The sequence below is a fragment of the Muntiacus reevesi genome, chromosome 9 (genome assembly GCF_963930625.1).
Source record: "Muntiacus reevesi chromosome 9, mMunRee1.1, whole genome shotgun sequence".
NCBI classification, from domain to species: domain Eukaryota; kingdom Metazoa; phylum Chordata; class Mammalia; order Artiodactyla; family Cervidae; genus Muntiacus; species Muntiacus reevesi.
Window position 1 is genome coordinate 43,903,287 of NC_089257.1, and position 22,050 is coordinate 43,925,336.

The 22,050-nt window shown below is 39.2% G+C and overlaps 2 protein-coding genes across 2 annotated transcripts; both read left to right on the forward strand.

The window, feature by feature from the left end:
* The first annotated feature begins 1,171 nt into the window (after window positions 1–1,171).
* Window positions 1,172–2,119, forward strand: LOC136174925 (olfactory receptor 56A3-like). The gene has a single exon (XM_065945191.1). It carries the CDS (start codon window positions 1,172–1,174, stop codon window positions 2,117–2,119), a length of 948 nt encoding a protein of 315 aa, XP_065801263.1.
* Window positions 2,120–17,834: 15,715 nt separating this feature from the next.
* Window positions 17,835–18,782, forward strand: LOC136174922 (olfactory receptor 56A3-like). The gene has a single exon (XM_065945187.1). It carries the CDS (start codon window positions 17,835–17,837, stop codon window positions 18,780–18,782), a length of 948 nt encoding a protein of 315 aa, XP_065801259.1.
* The last annotated feature ends 3,268 nt before the right edge of the window (window positions 18,783–22,050 follow it).

The following is a 22,050-nucleotide window of genomic DNA, read 5'->3' on the forward strand; positions in this document are numbered from 1 at the left end:
TGAGCCACCAGGGAAACCCAGAGTATATGTAATCATTTTTAAATAATGAAGAAGAAATATGAATGCAAATTTAGATGCTTGTTATAAAGTAGCTTTCTAAGTAATTTTCCCCTTCTCTTTAGTTTCTGCAAAAAATTAGCAGTTCTATTAAAAACAGAGAGCAAAGGGGTTTTCCTGGTGATTTAGTGGTAAAAAATCTGCCTGCCAATGCAGGGGACATGGAGCTGATCCTTGATTCAGGAAGATCCTACATGCCATGGAACAACTCAGCCTGTGGACCACACCTACCCAGCTTGTGCTCTAGAGCCCGGGAACCACAACTACTGAGATCATGTGCCTCTACTACTGAAGTTGACGTTCCCTAAAGCCCATACTCCACAATAAGAGAAGTCACCACAATAAGAAACCCATGGCCCACAACTGGGGTAGTCCCTGTTTGCTGCAACCAGAGATAAGCCCATGCAGCAACAAGAACCAACACAGCCAAAAAAAAAAAAAAAAGAACTTTAAAAAGAGTGAAGTAAGTCAGAAAGTGAAAAATAATTATTATATATTAATTCATACGTGTGGAATATGGGGAAATGGTACAGATGAACCATTTCTAAGTCAGGAATAGAGACAAGATGTAGAGAACAGACTTTGAAATAAGAGTGGTGTGGGGGAGAGGAAATAATAGTTTGGGACTGACATATATACACTAACTTGTGTGAAATAGATAACTAATGGGAGCCTGCAATATCACACAGGGATCTCAGCACAGTGCTCTGTAATGATTTGGAGGGGTAGTATGCGGGGGTAGAGTCAAAGGAGGGCTCAAGCGATGGCATATGTTTACATAGGGATGATTAATTCTGTTGTACAGCAGAAACTAACACAATATTGTGAAACAACAGCACCCCCAAAGAAATTAAAAATAAGCTTTGAACAAATCAAACATTTACAAAGAAATCACATCATCTCACTCTTCTGTATTGTTTAAAGTAATGTGACTATTCCCAGCAGAGCACAAAAGATGCACATGTAAATTCACTATGCTTGGATAAATTGCCAGAATCCACAAGTCCCTTAAGTAAAGCAATTTCTTCTGTCGCTATATATCTTGAATTAGTAACTAATTTTACCCTAAAATTATAGATCACCAAAAGGAAGCTGTGGAACTATATGACAAACTATGACAGCACACCAAAATGGCAGCATCTCCACTGAGATTTCAGACTTCCTCCTGAACTGTTTTGTCAGGTCCCCCAGCTGGCAGCACTGGCTGTCCCTGCCCCTTAGCTTCCTCTTGCTCCTGGCCCTTGGGACCAACACCACTCTCCTGATCACCATCTGGCTGGAGTCTTCTCTGCACGAGCCCATGTACTACCTGCTCAGCCTGCTCTCCTCGCTGGACACAGTGATCTGTCTCACTGTCATCCCCAAGGTCCTGGCCATCTTTTGGTTTGACCTCAGGTCCATCAGCTTCTTCGCCTGCTTCCTTCAGATGTTCATCATGAATAGTTTCTTTGCCATGGAGTCCTGCACATTCATGTTCATGGCCTATGACCGCTATGTGGCCATCTGCCATCCTCTGAGGTACCCATCCATCGTCACTAACCAATTTATAGCCAAGGCAGCCATTTTCATTTCGGCCAGAAGTGTCTTTTTGACACTGCCCATCCCCATTCTCTCAGGACGTCTGCATTATTGTGGGAGAAACGTCATTGAGAACTGCATCTGTGCCAATATGTCTGTCTCCAGGCTCTCCTGTAATGATATTACCATCAATCGTCTCTACCAATTTACTGCAGGCTGGACTCTGCTGGGATCTGACCTCTTCCTCATCTTTCTCTCCTACACCTTCATACTGAGGGCTGTGCTGAGACTCAAGGCACAGGGAGCTGTGGCCAAGGCCCTAAGCACATGTGGCTCCCACTTCATCCTGATCCTCTTCTTCAGCACTGTCCTTCTGGTTTTTGTCTTCACACTTGTGGTAGAAAAGAAAATGTCATCTGACGTGCCCATCCTGCTCAATATCCTCCACCATGTCATCCCTCCAGCCCTCAACCCCATTGTCTATGGGGTGCGAACCCAGGAGATCAAGCAAGGCATCCAGAGGTTACTGAAGAAGGAATGGTAACTAGAACAACTGGATCTCTTCTTTCCTAAAATTGGATGGTATTTGAATGGATTATTCAATCGATTATTGAATCAATGAGTGGACTGAAGTTCATATTGATGAATTTTAATCTCAAACTGTGTAAACGTTTTTGTGTTCCCTTTAATAAAGCTTCAGTCTCATCCAGAGTTCCTCTTTCTCTCACACTTCAAAAGCAATCTCCTTTTAAAAAATTAAAACTATGAAAAGGGAATCTCCCTGATCCATTTGTCCCATTTTCCCACACTTCTTATCCTATTTTGTTCAAAATACTAAAATTCCTTAAACAAGTTCTAAAGTGAGAGATTTATGCTCCTGAACAGACAACTATTAATATATCATACATTTCTTATCTTGGGGATACAACTGTGTCTATTTGGTGGGCTGGGTTGTGTAATTTGTAATGTGTTCTAATTCTGATTTCCACTGAAGGGAGTATATTGGAGACTAAGATAGTAGTAGTAGTGTCAGGCACAGAGTTGTGTCTGACTCTTTGTGACCCTATGGACTCTAGCCCACCAGGCTCCTCTGTCCATGGGATTCTCCAGGCAAGAATCTCTTGGAGTGGGTTGCCATTCCCTTCTTTAGTGGAATCTTCCCACCCACAGATTGAAACTGCTTCTCCTGAATTGCAGGCAGATACTTTACTAGCTGAGCCACCATGGAAGCCCAAAGATAATAGGAGTTGAAACTTCAATTCTGAATGCTGGAAAGTTACTAATAGTCTGGAATTGTCTTTTTCTCTCAACTTTCAATGATGTCACAGGCATTATTCAACTCACTGTCTCTCTGTCTCTCTTTTCTTCTCTTCACTTCTCCATCAATGTGCATTATTAGAAAGGGGCAGGTTTTTTCCCTGAATGCTCACGTGTGTAACAATTATCATAAAGTTTCAGTAGATTTAAGGGACTATCGACTGTATGACCCAAAGTGTCTGTGCATTGAACACATATCTTTTGGATCCAGGGCTCCATGGTGAATGATATGCAAACACATGGTATGCTAATGAGTTAAAGAAATTAAGCAACATAATATACGATTCAGTAATAATCCTCAAAGATACAATAGACTATATGAACGTTATTTCTTATTAATTTTAGTTTCTAAGCACACTTGGGTTCTGCAGATTCCATTAGCTATTAAGGTACAAAAATAAATAGAACATTAGAATTGCTTTCAGGTTTCCCTGGTGGCTCAGTCAGTAAAGAAACTGCCTGCAATGCAGGAGATGTAGATTCAATCCCTGGGTCAGGAAGATTGCCTGGAGAAGGAAATGGCAACCCACCCCAGTATTCTTGCCTGGGAAATCCATGGACAGAGGAGCCTGGCGGGCTGCAGTCCTTGGAGTTACAAGAGTTGGACACAACTGAGCCACTAAAATACTGCCACCACTGCTTTCAGGAGCTCAAAGTTGGTTTAGAAAGTATGTGTGTTAGTCATTCAGTCATATCCAAGTCTTGCAACCCCATGGACTGTAGGCCACCAGGCTCCTCTGCCCGTGGGATTCTCCAGGCAAGAATACTGGAGTGGGTTGCCATTCTCTTTTCCAAAAGTTGGATTAGGAAGAATATAAATAATGAGACGATATCAGGCAGGAAGGTTGGGGTCCCCAAGTGGAGGAAATAGACTGCAAGTGTCAGACTTTTTTCTCTCTCTCTTAAGAGGCAGGAGGAAAGAAACTACAAAAGTCACATTTTTTTCCTTCTCTGTACAAAATAAAAAGGAGGTTTCTTTTAAAACTTTGTGTTACGATGACAACATCTGAGTCTGCCTGAACTGAACTTTTATCAACCCTTGAGGAAACCAATGTGTTTTTCTATGGGAATGTTTTTCTTAAGCTATTTAAATGAACTGTGTATTTACTTTAGAATCTGCCTTTCTTCAAATTGGTTCCACCTAAGACTGAGGACCGAAAATGGCTAAACAAATCAGTATGTTTTACTCATGGAAATGTTATCTTAAGCTGTGTTAAAGAAATTATGTATTTGCTTGGAAACCTGCCTTTCTTCAAGATTCATGTCAATTGTTTTATGGTCTGGGATGACTCACCTTGTACAAATGCTATCTCAAAATGCACATTGTGGGTGAGGGGCCTGGTGCAACTCTCCCATTTTGAGACATTCCCTTTCTCTAATTAGCAGCTTGCTAATAGGTGTATAACTTCTTGCTATAAACTAGTAAGAGGAACTCTTTCTGCCACTTTCTGATGTCTATGTCAGAAGCTTTCTCTCTTTTACACTTTAATAAAACTTTACTACACAAAAGCTCTAAGCAATCAAGCCTCGTCATGGCCCCGGATCGAATTTCTCTCCTCCGGAGGCCAAGAATCCTGGCATTGTTTATGGCTAATACAAACAACCTTTCCATGATAATTTCAAAAATATATTATTCTCATATGAAGAAGCTGAGAAATTAAACAATGTGTCTCTACAGGCACTAAGATGCTGAGAAACATAGAAAGGCATCAGATGGAGTTAGAAGGTCTGAGTTGTAAGCCTTGCACAACCACACACACACACAAATTCATTTTCTGGAAACAAGTGAGTTGGTATTGTTGTGTTTCATGTTACTCTGTTACCTGAAAATAGTAAACAATTTGTTTAGGAGATCCCTTCTACACATAAGACCTGTGCTTCAGTGACAACATATAAGTGTGTTATGTTATTTTCACCATGAAAGGAAATATCTACCAAAAGTCAATGAAGAAGTGAAGTGAAGTCGCTCAGTCGTGTCCGACTCTTTGCGACCCCATGGACTGTAGCCCTATCAGGCTGCTGTGTCCATGGAATTTTCCAGGCAAGAATACTGGAGTGGGTTGCCATTTCCTTCTCCATACCCTTCTCCAAGTCTTGTTCTTTCAGTCTTTACTGAAAGCATCAGGAATACATCTCTTGCCTTACTTAAGCTTTCATCCTGCAAAGATCTATCCATTTCTTTTCCTTCTGCCACTCACAGTGAAAAAGAATACATAAATTACTATTTGATTTCTCTACTCCTGTATAGCACTATGAACTACTATTTGAAAAATAAGCATGCACTCACATAAAAAGAAATAAGTAAAAGTGTATATCAATATTTCATTGAGAAAATGCACTTGTCTAAAGTAAAAAGGAATCTGTTCAGATGGCTTGGTTCACACCATAAATAACAGTTTTCTTTATTACTTGAAGAAGTCTCCCGAAAAGCTTATTCACTTAAAGATTTCAATATAAATAAAATGTCTTGGTCTAAAACTGCATAAAATTGTATAACTGGATACTAATGTGAAGGTCTTACAAATACAGATATAATAGCCATCTAACACAAATATAATATAAGTTTTTATCTATTATGAATGAAACTGTTATGAACAAGCAGGTCAAGAATTTGTGTGAATATATGTTGTAAATTCTCCTTGGTAAATGTTAGAAGTAGATCACAAGATTGTAGAGTATGGGTATGCTTAAATTTCTGGCAAAATATCATGGTTTGAACAGTGCTTACCCTATTTTACTTTCCTTCCAGCAGTAAGAATTCCAGTTCTTTCTTCCTCCACATCCATGCCACACTTGCTGTCATTTTTTAAATGTCAGCCGTTCTTCTAGCTGTGCAGTGGCATCTCATTATAATTTTAATTTGCATTGCTTCAATTGGTCATTTAAATGGCTCTTTTTTTAAAAAAATTGTTCGTTCTTTTATTTTTGTAACTGAGTTACTTATTTTATAGTTAAGTGATAGCATTATATATTCTAGTACTCTGCAGAAATATGCATCATGAAAATTTCTCATAATCCGTGTCTTGCTTGCATTCTCATTTTTCCATTTTAATTTTTTAAAGAGAAGTGATTTTAAATTTTCATGAAATATAACATCATTATTAAGTCCTTTGAGGCATACTCTTTTTGCGCTAATTAAGAAATGCCGACCTGTCTTAAGCTTATAAATATTTTTTCCAACAACTTTTAAGAATTTTTAATTTTCGATTTTAGATATGTCTATACCCTAAGGTATGTTTGTGGTATTGGATAATTGCTAGAGTTTGTTGTTATTGTTGTTTTCCAAGTAGAAATCAAGTTGGAAGTTTCCAGCAGCATTTGCTGAAAAGACTATCATTTCTCCCATTGAATTACTTTGGGTCCTTAGTCAAAATGCAATGTTTGTTCATGTGTAGGTCTGTTTCTGGGCCCTCTATTCTTTTCCATGACACCAGTCTATGTATACATACACAGAAAGTGCAATGTCTTGATCACTTTATCATATTTCATGTAATGAAGTGAGACAATGTGAGTGCTCCAACGGTGTTCCTTCTTAAAGTTGCCCTTACTCTTTACATCCCTTTCATTTTCATATAAATTTTAGAAGCAGTTTGTCAATTTCTCCAGAAAAGACTGCCGGGATTTTAATTAGGATGCCATTGAATCTACAGATCAATTCAATGAGAATTAATGTCCTGAAAGGCTTCCCTGGTGGATCTGTCTGCTAATGCGAGACACATGGGATCTATCCCTGGATTGGGAAGATCTCCTGGAGAAGGAAATGGCAACCCACTCTAGTATTCTTGCCTGAAGAATCCCATGGACACAGGAACCTGGAAGGCTACAGTCCATGGGATTACAAGTGTCAGACATAATTTAGCGACTAAACTACCACCACCAACGTTTCAATAATATTACCCCTTCAAACATGTGCAAATTTTACATTTTTTACATTTTCTTAATTTATCTCAGCAATACTTCTCATTTCCATGTATAGATCTTCCTCATATTTTTAAAAAGTATTCCTACATACTTTAATACTATTTTCAACATTTTTCCACTTCATTTTCCAATGGCTTATTTATAATATAAAAAATATTAATTTTTATCTGTTGATCTTATATTCTGAGATATTGACAAGTTAGTTAGTGCAGTTTTAAAAATTGAATTTGTAAGACATTGCACATACTTGATACAGTTTTCTTTAAATAAAGACAATTTTGCTCCTTCATTCTTCCCAAACTATTTTTTTTTATTCCTTTAATTTATTGCACTGCTTAGGAAATACAGTGCAATGTTAACTGGAAATGATGAGTGAGAGGGGACATCCTTATCTTTTGTCTTACACTGAGAAAAATATCATTAAGTACTATTTCAGCTCTTCAGCATCAATTTGAAAAAGTTTCCTTTTTATCTTTTTTTCTTTAGTATTATCATGAATGATATGGAATTTTGTTAAATATTTTTCTGATTTGATTGAGATAGTTATATATTTTTCACTCTATATTGTTGATATAAATAACAAGGTCGATTTATATTTTATTATTAAGTCAACTTACAACAGATGAATGGATAAAGAACATGTGGTGTATATGTGTGTGTGTGTGTGTGTGTGTCTGTGCATATGTGTGTATGTGTATATATGTGTATATTTATATATGGCAACAACATTGGATGGACTTGTAGGGCATTACGCTTGGAGAAATAAGTCAGACTGAGCAAGATAAATATTGTGGTTATCAAGTCTATGTGAAATCTCAAAAATAAAACAAGCTAGTAAATATAGCAAACAATTAACAAACTCATATTCATAGATAACAAACTATAGATAGAGTAAAACCTTTATTTTAAAAATTGAGAATTGCTATAAGAATCACCTAAACCTACAACAACCATGAAAAATTTTAAAATAAGTTTTTAAGCCATAATTTTAAAAAAAAATTCTATTTTTTCTAGACCCTCAAAGAAGTGTGTGAAAGTGCAAGTCAATCTCTCGTGTCCAACTCTTTGCAAACCCCTGGACTATATAGTCCATGGAATTCTCTATGCCAGAATTCTGGAATGGGTAGCCTTTCCCTTCTCCAGGGGATCTTCCCAACCCAGGGATCAAACCAAGGTCTCCCGTATTGCAGGCAGATTCTTTACCAGCTGAGCCACAAGGGAAGCCTTGAAGAAAAGAAATGTGTACAAGGAAATAAACAGTAGTAGTATTTGTGTGTGTGTGTGTGTGTGTGTGTGTGTGTGTGTGTGTGTGTGTGTTCAGGCACTATTTTGTGTCCACTCTTTGCAAGCCCATGGACTGTAGCCCATCAGGCTCCTCTATTCATGGGGCTTTCCGGGCAAGAATATCAGAGCTGTTTTCCATATCCTCCTCCTGCAGAGCTCCTCAACAAGGGATCAAACCCATATCTCCTATCTGAGTCTCTTGCATTGGCAGGCAGATTCTTTTACTACTTGGTAACAATTATTGCCAAAGAAGCTGAAGTTGAACCATTCTATGAAGACCTACAACACCTTCTAGAACTAACACCAGAAAAAGATGTCCTTTTCATTATAGGGGACTAGGATGCAAAAATAGGAAGTCAAAAGATACCTGTAGTAACAGGCAAGTTTGCCCTTCAAGTACAAAATGAAGCAGGGCAAAGGCTAACAAAGTTTTGCCAAGAGAATGCACCGGTCATAGCAAACACCCTCTTTCAACAACACAAGAGAAGACTCTACACAAGGACACCACAAGACGGTCAACATTTGTATCAGATTGTTTATATTCTTTGCAACTGAAGATGGAGAAGTTCTATATAGTCAGCAAAAGCAAAACCAAGAGCTGACTGTGGCACAGATCACGAACTTCTTGTTGAAAAATTCAGACTTATTTTGAAGAAAGTAGGAAAAACCATTAGACCATTCAGGTACGATCTGAATCAAATCCTTTATGATTATACAGTGAAAGTTACAAATAGATTCAAGGGATTAGATCTGATAGACAGAGTGCCTGAAGAACTATGAATGGAGGTTCATGACATTGTACAGGAGGCGGTACTCAAGACCATCCCCAAGAAAAAGAAATGAAAAAGGATAATGGTTGCCTGAGGAGACCTTACAAATAACCAAGAAAAGAAGAGAAGCTAAAGGCAAAGGAGGAAAGAAAAGATATACCCATCTGAATACAGAGAATTCCAAAGAATAACAAGGAGAGAAAAGCTTTCCTCAGTGATCAATGCAAAGAAATAGAGGAAAACAATAGAATGGGAAAGACTAGAGATCTCTTCAAGAAAATTAGAGATACCAAGAGAATATTACATGCACACATGGGCCCAATAAAAGACAGAAATGGTGTGGACCGACAGAAGCAGAAGATATTAGGAAAAGGTGGCCAAAATACACAGAAGAACTAGATGAAAAAGATCTTCATGACCCAGATAACCACGATGGTGTGATCGTTCACCTAGAGCCAGACATCCTGGAATGCGAAGTTATATGGGCCTTAGGAAGCATTACTACAAACAAAGTTAGTGGAAGTGATGGAATTCCAGCTGAACTATTTCATATCCTAAAAGACATTGCTGCTAAAGTGCTGCACTAATATGCCATCAAGTTTGGAAAACTCAACAGTGGCCACAGGACTGGAAAAGGTCAGTTTTCAATCCAATCCCAAAGAAAGGCAATGCCAAAGAATGCTCAAACTGCCACACAATTGCACTCATTTCACATGCTAAAAAGTAGTGTTTGAAATACTCTAAGCTAGGCTTCAATACAGAAGAACTGTACAAAAAAGATCTTCATAACCCAGATAATCATAATGGTGTGATCACTCACACTCACCTAGAGCCATACATCCTGGAATGTGAAGTCAGGTGGGCCTTAGAAAGCATCACTAAGAACAAAGCTAGTGGAGGTGATGGAATTCCAGTTGAGCTATTTCATATCCTGAAAGATGATGCTGTGAAAGTGCTGCACTCCATATACCAGCAAATTTGGAAAACTCAACAGTGGCCAGGGACTGGAAAAGGTCAGTTTTCATTCCAATCCCAAAGAAAGACAATCCCAAAGAATGCTCAAACTACTGCACAATTGCACTCATTCCACATGCTGGTAAAGTAATGATCAAAATTCTCTAAGCCAGGCTTCAGCAATATGAACCGTGAACTTCCAGATGTTCAAGCTGATTTTAAAAGGTGAAAGATTTATATGATCTGAAGAGAAACCAGAGTATCAAGCTGGTTTTAGAAAAGGCAGAGGAACCAGAGATCAAATTGCCAACATCCTCTGGATCATCGAAAAAGCAAGAGTTCCAGAAAAACATCTATTTCTGCTTTATTGACTATGCCAAAGTCTTTGACTGTGTGGATCACAATAAACTGTGGAAAATTCTGAAAGAGATGGGAATACCAGACCACTTGATCCACCTCTTGAGAAACCTATATGCAGGTCAGGAAGCAACAGTTAGAACTGAACATGGAACAAGAGACTTGTTCCAAATAGGAAAAGGAGTACGTCAAGGCTGTAAATTGTCACCCTGCTTATTTAACTTCTATGCAGAGTACATCATGAGAAACGCTGAGCTGGAAGAAGCACAAGCTGGAATCAAGATTGCCAGGAGAAATATCAATAACCTCAGATATGTAGATGACACCAGCCTTATGGCAGAAAGGGAAGAGGAACTAAAAAGCCTCTTGATGAAAGGGAAGGAGGAGAGTGCAAAGGTTGGCTTAAAGCTCAACATTCAGAAAATTAAGATCATGGCATCTGTTCCCATCACTTCATGGGAAATATATGGGGAAACAGTAGAAGCAGTGTCAGACTTTATTTTGGAGGGCTCCAAAATCACTGCAGATGGTGATTGCAGCCATAAAATTAAAAGACGCTCACTCCTTGGAAGAAAAGTTATGACCAATCTAGATAGCATATTAAAAAGCATACACATTACTTTGCCAACAAAGGTCTGTCTAGTCAAGTTTTTCCAGTGGTCATGTATGAATGTGAGAGCTGGACTGTGAAAAAAGCTGAGTGCTGAAGAATTGATACTTTTGAACTGTGATTTTGGAGAAGACTCTTGAGAGTCCCTTTGATTGCAAGGAGATCCAACCAATCCATCCTAAAGGAGATCAGTCCTGGGTGTTCATTGGAAGGACTGATGCTGAAGCTGAAACTCCAGTACTTTGGCCAGTGGGAAGAGTTGACTCATTGGAAAAGACCCTGATGCTGGGAGGGATTGGGGGCAGGAGGAGAAGGGGACGACAGAGGATGAAATGGCTGGATGGCATCACTGACTAGATGAGCATGAGTTTGAGTAAACTCCGGGAGTTGGTGATGGACAGGGAGGCCTGGCATGCCGGGATTCATGGAGTTGCAAAGAGTTGGACACGACTGAGTGACTGAACTGAACTTAACTGAGACTTCAACAGTACATGACGCAAGAACTTCCAGATGTTCAAGGTGGGTTTAGAAAAGGCAGAAAACCAGAGATTAAATTGCCAATATCCATTGGTTCATAGAAAAACCTAGGGAATTCCGGAAAAACATCTACTTCTGCTTTATTAACTACACTAAATCCCTTGACTGTGTGGCTATCAACAAACTGGAAAATTCTTCAATAAGTGGGATTACCAGACCACCTTACCTGCCTCCTGAGAAATATGTATGCAGGTCAAGAAGCAACAGTTAGAACCGAACATGGAACAACGGACTGGTTCCAATATGGGAAAGGAGTACATCAAGGCTGTATATTGTTACCCTGTTTGTTTACCTTATGGGCAGAGTACATCATGCAAAATGCCAGGCTGGATGAAGCACAAGCTGAAATCAAGATTGCTAGGAGAAATATCAATAACCTAGGATACGCAGATGACACCATCCTTATGGCAGAAAGTGAAGAGGAACTAACTAAAAAGCCTCTTGATGAAAGTGAAAGAGGATAATATACATGCTGTTCTTTCTAAACATCCCACCCTCACCTTCTCCCACAGAGTTCAGAAGTCTGTTCTCTACTTCTGTGTCTCTTTTTCTGTTTTGCATGAGACAAGTGCTCGAGCCTGGTGCACTGGGAGGACCCAGAGGAGTCGGGTGGAGAGGGAGGTGGGAGGGGGGATCGGGATGGGGAATACGTGTAACTCTATGGCTGATTCATGTCAATGTATGACAAAACCCACTGAAATGTTGTGAAGTAATTAGCCTCCAACTAATAAAAAAATTTAAAAAAAAAAAAAAGAAAGAAAGTGAAAGAGGAGAGTGAAACAGCTGGCTTAAAACTCAACATTCACAAAACTAACATCATGGCATCTGGTCCCAACACTTCATGGCAAATAGATGGGCAAGCAATGGAAACCATGAGATACTTTATTTTGGGGGACTCCAAAATCACTGCAGATGATACCTGCACCCATGAAATTAAAAGATGCTTGCTCCTTGGAAGAAAAGCTATGACCAATCTAGACAGCATATTAAAAAACAGGACATTACTTTGCTGAAAAAGGTCCATCTAGTCAAAGCTTTGATTTTTCTAGTAGTCATGTATGGATGTGAGAGTTGGACTATAAACAAAGCTGAGTGCTGAAGAATTGATGCTTTTGAACTGTGGAGTTGGAGAAGACTCTTGACAGTCCCTTGGACTGCTAGGAGATCAAACAAGTCCAACCTAAAGGAAATCATTGCTGAATATTCATTGGAAGGACTGATGCTGAAACTGAATTTCCAATACTTTGGTCACCTGATGTGAGTAACTGACTCATTTGAAAAGACCTAGATGCTGGGAAAGATTGAAAGCAGAAGGAGAAGTGGAGAACAGTGGATGAGATGGTTGGATGGCATCACCAACTCGAATGCCATGAGTTTGAGTAAGCTCCAGGAGTTGGTGATGGACAGGGAAGCCTGGCATGTTGCAGTCCAAGGGGGTGAAAAATGTCGGACATGACGAAACAACTGATTTGAATAATTATTACAGATCATATGGATGTGAGCCAAAGGGGATAATGGGCACAATGGAAAATGAGCCCCACTCAAAAATAATAAAGTCAAATCACCCAAAGCAACATATGACATATTTTTAAGATTTAGTGTGAGAAAAATTAAAACTAGCATCATATTTATGACACAATGACATTTATGAAAATTCAATATCCAACTGTATTCCTTACACAAATATATAGCTAAATAAGCATACTGGAAATTAATTAGGAGCACATATATTAAATACACTAGAGATTTCACTTTTTCGAAGGGAGGAGAACTAGGAAGAATATTGAGATATGAAAAAAAAAAGTGAAATAAAATTGAAACAAAAGAAGGACCTGAGAAAAATGGATGATGCTTGTGCCCATAACTTGAAAGGTATGAATAATTCATATGAGGTTTAAAATGAATAAAAAATAAAGGAACAAATTTTCTTTCCTAGCATATAAATCCCGTTTTAAAAAATTTGAATCAGCAAAAATGACTGTTGCTTTTCTCTCTGAAAAATATATTGTGTTTTCTCAATATTTTCTTCACTTCCACTTGCACTTTTATCATTATTATGCCGTGATAAAAGTGATGATATATTAACATCAATTCATTCAGTAACACAATTTTGGATGTCACTATCATCTGTTAAGCATGTTCAGGAATTCCATGTGAGTATCTGAGTGAGTTTAAAGGATCGATAGAAGACATCAAAAATTTATATACAAACACAAATAGACATGTAAAGATGTATGTAAGACAGTTATATTTAGGAGACTGACTAACTGCCAAGAGAGACATGGCAGTGTAGGACTGGATTCCCAGAGGTCCTTTCTTTTACAGGGAAAGAAAGTAATTTCTTCTCTCATCTGCCTGCCTTCCTTTCCCAGAATGGCCTTAAGGGCCAAAGGGCCAAAGGGAGCAGAATGGAGAGTTCCCAGAAGGCAGAGTCCCTAACGCTCCAGAGGTATACCTACCCCAGGTACTTGGGAACGCTCCAAGGCTTCAGTATCAGTGGAACCAGAGCCCACGCTTAATGTCATCCCTGAGTCTGAGTGAAGAAAGATAGACCAGCATTAACCAGAAGACAGGAAAGACTTATCTCTTCATCAGGGGTCTGTGTTCGTTTCCATTCCTGGGACAGTGCTGCTGAAGTAGCCTGAAAACCAGTATTTGATAGTGCCTCCGGTGTCAGGTGAGTAAGTGCAAGTGAAAGCTCTGTGCTGGAACCTTGTTCTCTCCTTTGCCCTTCTTTTCTATGATTTTTTTCTTGGTGATGACAGAGATGCAGAGGAGGTGAAGTTTGTCCATAGGAGACGAGTGGTGGGGAGCTTGAAAGTACATCATCTGGACCCCACTTATGAAAATTTCAAACGTGTCAACAAGGAGTATGGACACTGGGCACAAAGTATTCATGCAAAAGTATTGGAATCATGGAGTAGGAATTAAATTTATTCTATATAACTTAAGGTGAGAACAGAGATCACACTTGGGGGTCAGAGGGTGTCAGAAAGTAGCTCCTCAGATGTCAGTTCAATCTGAATAATATCTAAAAACTACAGCTGCCAAAACCAGAAAATGATGCCCAAAGTATCTGCTACTGGATATCATCAATAATGTCTGTAACTACACTTCAAGATGTCTTAAAGGTCTGTCTGAGTTCTGTGGAGTTAGGTGAACCCTAACAACCTTAACACTCAAATATATAAAATAACATGGCAAATAAGATATGCATTTCTACCTCGCTGTGATGACACAGGACACAGCTGTATACATATATTCAATGGCATGGCCTGACGTTTGTTTCTTTCACATCCAAACCCTAGCAATTAAACTGAGCAAAAGACATATAATACCACTGAAAAAATTTTTCCATTTGAAGACGTAAATTATTAAGATAGTCAACTTGACGCACTTTCTTCAGAGTATGGCTAACATTATATGACATGATATGTGTACAATTCATCCCCAAATTGTCAATATCACTACTAATGTATTCTGTTATTAACAAGAGGAAAAAATTTGGAAGATCATTTAATCTCATCTATGTATCAGGTGGAAAGGCCATGCCTGGCATGTCACAGCTAGACAGGACCCTTTGTCTGGGGAAGCAGAGAACCAAGAGGAGGGAAGAGAGGAGACTAGGAAGGAACAGCCCTCCTCCTTCCTCTGCAAGTCCACCCTGGTCACTAACAGGGAGTCTCTGGTGAGGAGAATTTGGGAGCTGAGGAGGACTGAAACTGCATTTGGAGATTAGAATTCATAACTGGAAACAAGAACACAACTTGAAACACTACAGAATCAAAAGTTGGTTTCCATTGATATGAAAATACTGTCTAGTTCTGGGTTCACAGTTTGATTAAAGCTTCCTTTCCCTTGCTACTTTGCCCCCTATCCCAAAGCTATTTCTCGTCTATCAGTTCTGTTTTCAGAACTACTAATTGTATCATTGGTGGTTTTTGATTACTCTTTTATAGTATTGATGAGCTAAGTACATTATCATAGAATTGGTTTTTAGGGTCAGAGAGAAACTGGAAGTTGTTTGAATCTAACACACTTGATAAGGATTAGATAGGAAGAGGATTAGCCTAATACTGGGTAGATGGTTAAGATTTTGGGAATCATTTCCCTTGTTTGTAATGTGATGATAATAAAACATATTTCACAAGAGAGTGAAAGATAAAATGAGATGAAGTCCTAGATATTGGAGCTCCATTCTCAGCAAGTGACAAGAGTTCAACAGCTAAACAGTATGAAAATTTATATTATGTTAGTAAACCTAGTGAGAAATCAAGAGAGAATTTTAAAAACTCCTGGAAAGAAGTTTGTAAACCCATGTGATAACTCTTTATATGAGACTCTGTTTATGAAGACAGATTTGACTACAATGGACTGCATGATTTGAAGGCCACCAGAAAGTCCTGACCTATACATTTTGCCAAGTTACAGACTTCTTTTGATTCTCTGTCACAATTCAGGTGGAGGAGAACCTTAGAATTCCTCCTCTGTAATGTAAATGAGGATGGGTGCTGAACTGTTTCAGTTTTATCCAGTTCTTAGAGACCCCATGGACTGTGGTCCTCCGTGCTCCTCTGTCTGGAGTGACTTGCTGTGTCCTCCTCCAGGGGATTTTCCCAACCCAGGGATCAAACCCATGTCACTTATATCTCCTCCATTGGCAGGCGGGATCTTTATCACTAGTGCCATGAGGGCACCCATCACTTTACTCACATTCTCTTTCTCCAGCCCACTCCCCATGCCTGGCGGTCAGCACTCCCCTGTGCTCCGCTGTGCTCAGTCACATAGTCGTGTCCAGCCCTGTGGACTGTAGCCTGCCAGGCTCCTCTGTCCATGGGGATTCTCCAGGCAAGAGCACTGGAGTGGGTTGCTATGCCCTCCTCCAGGAGATCTTCCCAACCCAGGGATTGAACCCAGGTGTCCTACATTGCAGGCGGACTCTTTACCACCTGAGCCACCAGGGAAGCCCAAGAATACTGGAGTAGGTAACCTAAATCCCTTCTCCAAGCAGCCCTCCCCTACTCTCTCATAATAGTTTACGCAAGACCCTGTCATTGCTCATAGCACTTATTACTATTACTGTTGGCCCAGAATGGTTTTAGTTTTCCCTACTTCAGAATAGAGATGGTTTCTAACTCAATTTGGTGACCCTAGTATCTAACAGCATGCCAAGGAGAAACTTTAAATGATGAGACAACAGTGGCAACATTGAACTAGCTGGAGGAAAGAGGGAATGTTTACCTGGATTATTGCACTGAAGATGAAAAAGGGAAACGGAAAGGAGATAGAAGGATTTTAAAGGTAGATCTCATCAACCTCACACTAATGCAATCAGAAGAATCAAGTTTCCTCCTGTTTACTATTAGGTATTAGTCCAGCAGAGCTGGGTGGAATTGTTCATTCTCCTTTTAAAGTTGTTTCTTCCAGAATTTAGGAATCCTACTAATATAAAAACCTAAGAAGTAGAATAAATAAGAAACAATTTTTTACAAATAATCCAAATCAAAATGACTTTTTAGACACATGCAAATTCACAAACATTATTTTCAGTGCATAATTTTTAAAATCTCTAATTAAAGCATAATAAATACAGCTGAAAGGTCAAATTATGGTAGCTAGTGGTCTACAGACATTTATCTGAGTCCCTCAGTTGTGCCAGGTTCTGCTGCTTACTAGCATGTATTGTTCAAGTTAAACTGTAGATATTGTAGTCCATGTAATCATTTTTAAATAGTGAAGAAACATGAGTATGAATTTAGACTCACCTGTTATAAAGAAGCTTCCTAAATAATTTTCTCCTCTTACTTTCTATAAAGATTTAACAGCTCTATTAAAAATACAGAATGAAGTGAGTCAGAAAGAGAAACACAAATATCATGTATTAATACATATGTGTGAAACTTGGTGAAACAGTAGAGCTGAACCTATTTGCATGGCATGAATAAAGATCTAGTCAGAGAGAAGAGACATGTGGATACAAGAGTGCTGTGGGTGGATGAATTGGGAGATTGAGGTTGACATATATACTCTACCATGTGTAAAAGAGATAGCTAGTGGGAACCTGCAATATAGTCCAGGAAGCTCAGCTCAGTGCTCTGTGATGACTTAGGTAAGACAGCAGTAGGGGTGGTGAGAGGGAAGGAGATTCAAGAGGGAGGAGATATATGTGTACAAACAGCTGACTCATTTTAATGTACAGAAGAAACTAACAAATATTATAAAGCAAGTATATACTCTATTAAAATATTATAAATAAACCTTGAACAAATCAAACACTACAAAGAAATCACAGCACCTCGGCCTTCTGAATTGCTTAAAGTAATATGAATATCATACTGGCTACATAAGACAAACACAAAAATTCACTTAGTGATGGATAATCTGCCAGGATGCATAAGTCACTTAAGTAAAGCAATTTGTTCTATCTTTATGTATCTTGAATCAGTAGCTAATTTTTATCCCGATTTTACAGATCACTAAAAGGAAGGTGTAGGAATATTTTGTCAAATATGACAGCACACCAAAATGGCAGCATCTCCGCTGAGATTTCAGACTTCCTCCTGAACTGTTTTGTCAGGTCCCCCAGCTGGCAGCTCTGGCTGTCCCTGCCCCTTAGTCTCCTCTTCCTCCTGGCCATGGGGGCCAACGCCACCCTCCTGATCACCATCCAGCTGGAGGCCTCTCTACATGAGCCCATGTACTACCTGCTCAGCCTCCTCTCCCTGCTGGACATGGCGCTCTGCCTCACTGTCATCCCCAAGGTCCTGGCCATCTTCTGGTTTGATCTCAGGTCCATCAGCTTCTTCACCTGCTTCCTCCAGATGTTCACCATGAATAGTATCTTTGCCATGGAGTCCTGCACATTCATGGTCATGGCCTATGACCGCTATGTGGCCATTTGCCATCCTCTACAATACCTGTCCATCATTACTGACCAATTTGTAGTCAAAGCAGTCATTTTTATTTTGGCCAGAAGCATCTTTTTGACAGTACCCATCCCCATTCTTTCAGGACGTCTCCATTATTGTCGGGAAAATGTCATTGAGAACTGCCTCTGTGCCAATATGTCAGTCTCCAGGCTCTCCTGTGGTGATATTATCATCAATCGTCTCTACCAATTTGCTTGTGGATGGACTCTGCTGGGATTTGACCTCATCCTCATCTTCCTCTCCTGCACCCTCATACTAAGGGCTGTTCTGAAACTCAAGTCAGAAGGAGCTGTGGCCAAGGCCCTAAGCACATGTGGCTCCCACGTCATCCTGATCCTCTTCTTTAGCACTGTCCTTCTGGTTTTTGTCTTCACTCTTGTGGTAGAAAAGGAAGTGTCCTCTGACGTGCCCGTCTTGCTCAATATCCTCCACCATGTTATCCCTCCAGCCCTCAACCCCATTGTCTATGGGGTGCGAACTCAGGAGATCAAGCAAGGAATCCAGAGGTTACTGAAGAAAGGTTGGTAACTAGGATAAGTGGATCTCTGCATTCCTAAAATAAGATGGCTTTGAGTCAATAGTGAATGAGTGGATTGAAATTTGTATCTATGAATTTTAATCTCAAACTGTACAAATTGTCTTTGTTTTTCCTTTAATAAAGCTTTAGTTTCTTATAGAGTTTCTCTTTCTCCCACTCCTCAAAAATGAATCTTCATGATCATTTCTCCCCTTTACCCACACTTTTTATCTGAATGTGCAAAATAATAAACGTCCTTAAGCAGATTCTAAAGGGAGAGATTTATGTTCCTGAATGGAAGTGAAAGTGTTAATCACTCATGCCCCACTCTTTGCATTCATGTCCCACTCTTTGCAGCTGCATGGACTATAGCCTGCCAAGCTCTTCTGTTCATGGGATTCTCCAGGCAAAAATACTGGAGTGTGTAGCCATGCCCTCCTTCAGGAGATCTACCTGATTCAGGGGTTGAACCCAGGTCTCTAGCATTGCAGGCAGATTCTTCACCATCTGAGCCACCAGGGAAGTCCTGAAAAACAACTTTTAATATGCCATATATTTCATATTCTTGTGTAAACAATTGTGGATGCTCTGTGGGCTATATTATATAATTTATAAAGTGTTCTTATTCTTATTTCCACTAAATATAACATATTTCTCTCTAAAAGATATAGGAGCTGAAACTACAGCCCTGAATAGTGGAAGGTTGCTATTGGTCTCTGTGTGCTTATTCAGTCACTTCAGTCATGTCCAACTCTTCCCGACTCCATAGACTGTAGCCCACAGGCTTTTCTGTCCATGGAATTATCCTGGCAAGAATACTGGAGTAGGTTGCCACTTCCTACTCTAACTGGTATGTAAATGGGTTTTTTCCTATCAATCTCCAACCGTATCACAAGCTTCCTTCTCACTGCCTTATTATCTCTCCCCTTCTCTTCTCCAGCAGTGTGCATTGCAAGAGGGCACAGTTTGTTTGTTTTTTTCTGAATGCTCTTGTGTGTGACAATTATCATAAAGTTTAGCAGATTTAAGAGACTACTAAATTTTTCCCCCAAAATGTCTGTGCTTTGGACATGTATCTTTTGAATCCAAAAGATATGCAAAGACAGCTATGTGAATGATATGCAAACACAGGTATGTGAATGAGCTAAAGAATTGTTAAGCACTATAATATATGACTCAGTAATAATACTTACCGATATAACAAATTATATGGAAATTATTTCTTATTAATTTTACAGTTTCCAAGTACATTTATGTCCTGGGAATTCTGTTAACTATTAAGACAAAAAGATAAATCAAACATTAGTATTGCTTTTGGGAGTTCAAAGTTGGACTAGGAAGAATATAAATAATAATTCCAGAAATATATTCTTCTCAAATGAAGAGGCTGAAGAATGGAATCATGTGCTTCTATGGGCATTAAGGTGCTGGGCAACACAGGAAAACACCGGACAGAGTTAGAAGGTATGAGTTGTAAGCTTTGCACAACAACACACACACACAAATTAATTTCCTGGGAACAAATGAGTTGGTCTCACTGTGTTTCATGTTACTCTATTACTTGAAAATACTGAATAATTTGTTTAGGAGATCCTTTCTACATATAAGAGTTGTGCCTCAGTGGCAACATGTAATTGTGTTATATCATTTTCACCATGGAAGGAAAATCTCACAAAGTTTAGCACTATCCCCAAAGTCTGGTTCTTTCAATCACCACTAAAAGCATCAGAATACATCTCTTGACCTACTTAAACTTTCATCCTGTAAACATCTATCGATTTCTTTTTCTTCTTTCTCTCATAATGAAAAAGAAAAAATCACTATTTGATTTCTCTGCTCCTCTTTAGCACGAGGAGAAAATATTTTAAAAACAACCGTGCACTTACATAAGAAGCAATAAGTATAAGCATATATCAGTATTTTATTGGTGAAAATGCATTCTCAAAAGTAGAAAGCAATCTGTCAAGATACTACTTGGTTCATACTGTAGATAGCCTTTTTCATTATTACTCGAAGATCTCCCACAAAACTCATTCATTCAAAGATTTCAATATTAAAAACTGTCATGGTTTAAAATTGTATAACTGGATACCAAGGTGAAGGTCTTACAAATATAGATATAATATCATCTAACTTAAATATAAGATTTTACCTATTATGAATGAAATTGTTATGAACATGGAAGTCAAGACTTTGTGTGGATATTTGTTTTATGTCTCCTTGGTGTTACAAGTAGATTGCAAGACTGTATAGTAAGGGTATGATTAAATTTCTAGCAGATTGCCAAACTGCTTTGAATATCTTTGTTCCATTTTACTTTCCCACCAACAGTGAGAAACCAGTTCTTACTTCCTCCACATCCAGGCCAACACTTGGTGTTGTCAGTCTCTTTAAAATTCAACCATTCAGGTAGCTGTGCAGCGGCATCTCTTTGTTGTTGTTCAGTAGCACCGTCCTGTCTGACTCTTTGAGACCCCATGGACTGCAGCACGTGAGGCTTCCCTGTCCTTCACCATCCCCTGGAGTTTGCTCAAAAATCTAGTTGTGTTGTTCTAGTTGGCTGTTTAAATGGCTTGTTTTGAAAACAGTCTATTGAAGTCTTTTATTTTTAAATTGGGTTATTTATTTTATACATAAATAATAGCATTATAAATTCTAGAAAAGAATACTTTGTAGAAATATCCATCATGAAAATTTCTCACAACCTATGGTTTGCTTGCTTTCTCATTTTCCCATGTTTTATTTTTTTAAAGAGCTGTTGTTTTAAATTTTGATGAACTATAACATCATTATTAAGTCTTTAGGAGAAGGCAATGGAAACCCACTCCAGTACTCTTGCCTGGAAGATCCCATGGACGGAGGAGCCTGGTGGGCTGCAGTCCGTGGGGTCGCTGAGAGTCGGACCGACTGAGCAGCTTCACTTTCACTTTTCACTTTCATGCATTGGAGAAGGAAATGGCAACCCAGTCCGGTGTTCTTGCCTGGAGAATCCCAGGGACGGGTATGCCTGGTGGGCTGCCATCTATGGGGTCGTGCAGAGACGGACACGACTGAAGCGACTTAGCAGCAGCAGCAGCAGCAGCCTTAAGTCTTTTGATGCACCTTTTGTCCTTAATTAAGAAATATGACCAGTCTTCGGGTTTCCCAGGTGACTCAGTGGTAAAGAATCCATCCGTCAGTGCAGAAGATGCAAGATCCCTGGGTCAGAAGATTTCCTGGAGAAGGAAAGAACAACTGCTCCAGTATTCTCACCTGGGAAATTCCGGACAGAGGAACTCG

Coding starts and splice junctions, on each gene's coding strand:
- LOC136174925 (XM_065945191.1), top strand. CDS start 1,172: ATGACAGCACACCAAAATGGCAGCATCTCCACTGAGATTTCAGACTTC.
- LOC136174922 (XM_065945187.1), top strand. CDS start 17,835: ATGACAGCACACCAAAATGGCAGCATCTCCGCTGAGATTTCAGACTTC.